Source organism: Onychostoma macrolepis, chromosome 06 (assembly GCF_012432095.1).
Source record: "Onychostoma macrolepis isolate SWU-2019 chromosome 06, ASM1243209v1, whole genome shotgun sequence".
Taxonomy (NCBI): Eukaryota; Metazoa; Chordata; class Actinopteri; order Cypriniformes; family Cyprinidae; genus Onychostoma; species Onychostoma macrolepis.
Window position 1 is genome coordinate 8,037,842 of NC_081160.1, and position 3,430 is coordinate 8,041,271.

The following is a 3,430-nucleotide window of genomic DNA, read 5'->3' on the forward strand; positions in this document are numbered from 1 at the left end:
TTTTGAACTGCACTTTTGGTTCCCATTGGCTTCCATTGTGTTTTTGTCCATACAATTGAAGTCAATGGGAACCAAAACAGTTTAGTTACCAACATTTTTCAAAATATCTTAGTATATATATTTCACAGAATAAAGAAATGCATATAGAATGATAAGAGGGCAGAATTTTCATATTTGTTGGGCAGAGTATCACTTTAAGTCATCTAGCATATTATGTCCACCAAGTGGCGCCATACAGACAACATGCATGATAGTAGTCACTTTACTTGGAATTTATTATCAATATATACACTTTTGTCTTTGATAATATGTCATGGTTTATTTTAAGCCACTATGGTTTCTTTTATAGCCTGCCTGTTAAGGGTGTCCTCTCAGCTCAAAATAAAACAAAACAACGATTTTGTGAACACATTTATTGGGAGCAAATAAACAGTTTTGTGAGACAATTTTTTTTAATTACAAAATAGTTTCAAATGTTAAAGATGCCAGAAGTTTACTTTTAGAATCACATAAACTGACCATAACCTCTTTCAAAATGTGCTCTCCATAAATCAACTACTTACTGTACATGATTGACATAAACTAAACAATATTTTATGCATTGTTAAAATGACTCTAAATACGCTGAGAAATATAGATAGCAGCTTTACAGCCAACCTGTATTGCTGTTTTCAAAAGCAAATATCCTGGTACCTATAGTGGAAAAACAAAGTAAAAAAAAATAAATAAAATAACTTAAAACACAACAACAACAACAACAAAAAAAATGAAAACATACATTTCATATGAACCAAACAAGCAAACCAACATATCAAACTCACCGACTCAGCATCGTGCTCCAATCCTGTGTCGTGATGTTCTATTTCATCATCACGAAATTCTTTAATAAGCTGATTAAATTAAAAACATTAAGTTTATGTCTTAGTGTGCATTTTAGATATCTACCTTTTTGCATTTAGCTAAAAAAATGGTTTGAATGAAGTGGTGATTTTAAATGCTGTGCTATAAGTGTGCATGCACAGCACTGGTATAAATACACACATTACCTGTAGTAACTCTGTGTATCTCTCTGGGTCAGCCTCCATTAGTGTTCGGATTTGGCTGTTGTAGTGCTCTGAGATGCTCTCCTCCACTGCAACAGTGCAGGCCATAGCCCCTTCCTTACCCAGAAGAGCAGTACAGGCCCCTGAAACCACAGAGGTGGAAGCAAATTATCACAAAGTATAGTGCAAACGCAAGTAAATAAGCGCGCATTGTTATAAACATACCTAATGCAAACCCAGCAATATTCCATAATGGCAACAATAATGTTGGTCGAACCCGATGCTCACCAAGGATCTCATTAAACCTTTCCAAATGTATTTTCTCTTGGTCCCACATATGCTGCAGATGTGAAAAGTACATTTCAATCAATTACTGCATTAAACTGCGTATGTGCATTTAAAGACTAATGTTCAGTACCTGGATTAGAGGCCCTGTCTGAGTTCTTCCAAGAACTGCCATCTGCCCAGCGTAGATGCAATTGGCTCCATACTCTCCTGCATGATCAACCCTCAACATACTGTCCAGCATGGCTTTCTCCTCTTCATCACGTGATGGAGGAAGGACGCTGTATCTTCTGCATGACACGGAGCCATTTACTGCACACATACAAACAAAATAACTCGGTAAGAAAAAGAACACATTCACTTTGCCTTTAAATACACAAAAGATTTAACACACCTTGTCATTGATTATTATTATTATTATTTCCACATCTTAAAATAATAGTAATCACTTTACAGTGAAACAGCACAATTTTTTCAGCACAACTCAAAAAACAACATAATTTGGACTTAATCTAAATTATGGAGGTAAAACAATTACATATAAAATGTAATATTTACTGCATTATTCAGTTTAAAAAGGGTAACAGGGTTTTATACTAGTTTTAAACTAGATATGTACACAATTTTCACATGGTTGAAAAAAAGCAAACATAGAAAATAAACAGAAACCTAGATAAATAAAAACTCAAATTTATGGAAATTTTACATTTTAGTTCAACAATCAAAATTTTCTTAATGTTATGCAAGCAATTCCACACTAACCATTTGTTGAAAGGGAAAAAAGCATTATTTTGTACCCAGTTAGCAAAGTGATTCAGTACATTAGGTCATATAAAACAATCTAACCTTTACAAATCATCAAAGTTATGATTTTTTTTTTTTACTATTATTATTCCTATGTTAAGGCCATCATTTAAGCAGTATTACAGCTGAAGCTGGAAGAATTGTTTTCTTAAGATCAGTGTGAAGCAGCTGTCATGAGCTCACACGTACCTCTGTTTACTGCACGACAGTTCCTCACGCTTGACGGACAGAAAGCACGACTAAGGTCCAGTCTCAAAGCACACTTCGCGGCTCTCTGCATGTCTAGAAATTATACAATTATATATGTAACTGTAAAGAGAAAAAATATATTAAAGTTGAAGGTTGTGGCGCATGTAAGTGACGTCATCGCGCAGCTACGTTCGTGCACGTGCAGACGTCGTGTGTTTGCGTGATGTCGGTGGGCTTTATGTGACAGAGAACTTTTTTTTTGAAGACAACGATAGCAAACTAAGAAAACTGTAAAGCAGGGTATAAAAAATATTACATATTGTGCTTTATAAACTCTTCAGAATTTCTCTTAACGCCCCATAGGCGGCACTGTCACACAAATGAGTCCAATAAGTCTTTTAGTTTGGTTACTAAATGTATGGATTGGAAGCAGTAGTACAGAATGCATTTGTCAGTAGAACAGCTAAAGTATCAGTGATTTGCATCATGAACTTCCAGCACCAGACATTTTTCCACCTGATTGGGTAGTCAGTGTAAAAGCTTCCCATAGCTAAATGTTATTCTTATACTTGCACAGTTGTTCTCAATGCAATTCTGTGGCGTAGACATAAACAATTGCCCTTGCATTCAGGTTAAACTCCTGGCCCTTCTGGTAGGCTTTATTTCACCCTTTGTAATTAGTGGAACGGTCTAGTAAACCAGTAAATGAATATTCAAAGTTATTTTCATGGTGTGTAAACTGTAGGCGTTGAGTTTACATGCCTTTGGTAAAGTGTAGAATGTGATTTTTCATCCAAGTCGACCGGTAAATTCCATGGCTTCTGTAGCTATGTCTTAGATTAAGACATACTGCATATATTTCACTGCAGTGATAAAAATGGAGCCTGGCCATCTGAAGAAAGAAGGTGCTGACTGCTATGGAACTGCGACTGGCATTAGGTAAACATTGAACTGTAGGTAGAAGTCGCCCTGTACAGTTAACATTGTGAGTTAGTTATGGGAATCTGATGCTAGGTCAACATGACAAGACAATTTCAGCTTTAAACAATGGGGTATTATGTAGTGTAAAAAAATGTGAGGTCAAACAACTGAGAAAAGGGAATAGTGTG

General features: G+C 35.6%; 1 protein-coding gene across 2 annotated transcripts; it reads right to left on the reverse strand.

Moving 5' to 3' along the window:
* Positions 1–382: 382 nt before the first annotated feature.
* On the reverse strand, positions 383–2,515 carry coq7 (coenzyme Q7 homolog, ubiquinone (yeast)). Of its 2 annotated transcripts, none has more exons than XM_058779442.1 (6): positions 2,322–2,515; positions 1,462–1,640; positions 1,332–1,383; positions 1,047–1,186; positions 822–890; positions 383–693 (listed from the first exon to the last, which is right to left on the reverse strand). In XM_058779442.1, the coding sequence occupies exons 1-6, from the start codon at positions 2,410–2,412 to the stop codon at positions 616–618; spliced, it is 609 nt and encodes a 202-aa protein (XP_058635425.1). In that variant the 5' UTR covers positions 2,413–2,515; the 3' UTR covers positions 383–615. The 2 variants fall into 2 exon arrangements, with proteins under 2 accessions (XP_058635425.1, XP_058635424.1); XM_058779441.1 differs by having other exon boundaries at positions 385–693; positions 1,269–1,383.
* Positions 2,516–3,430: the final 915 nt, after the last annotated feature.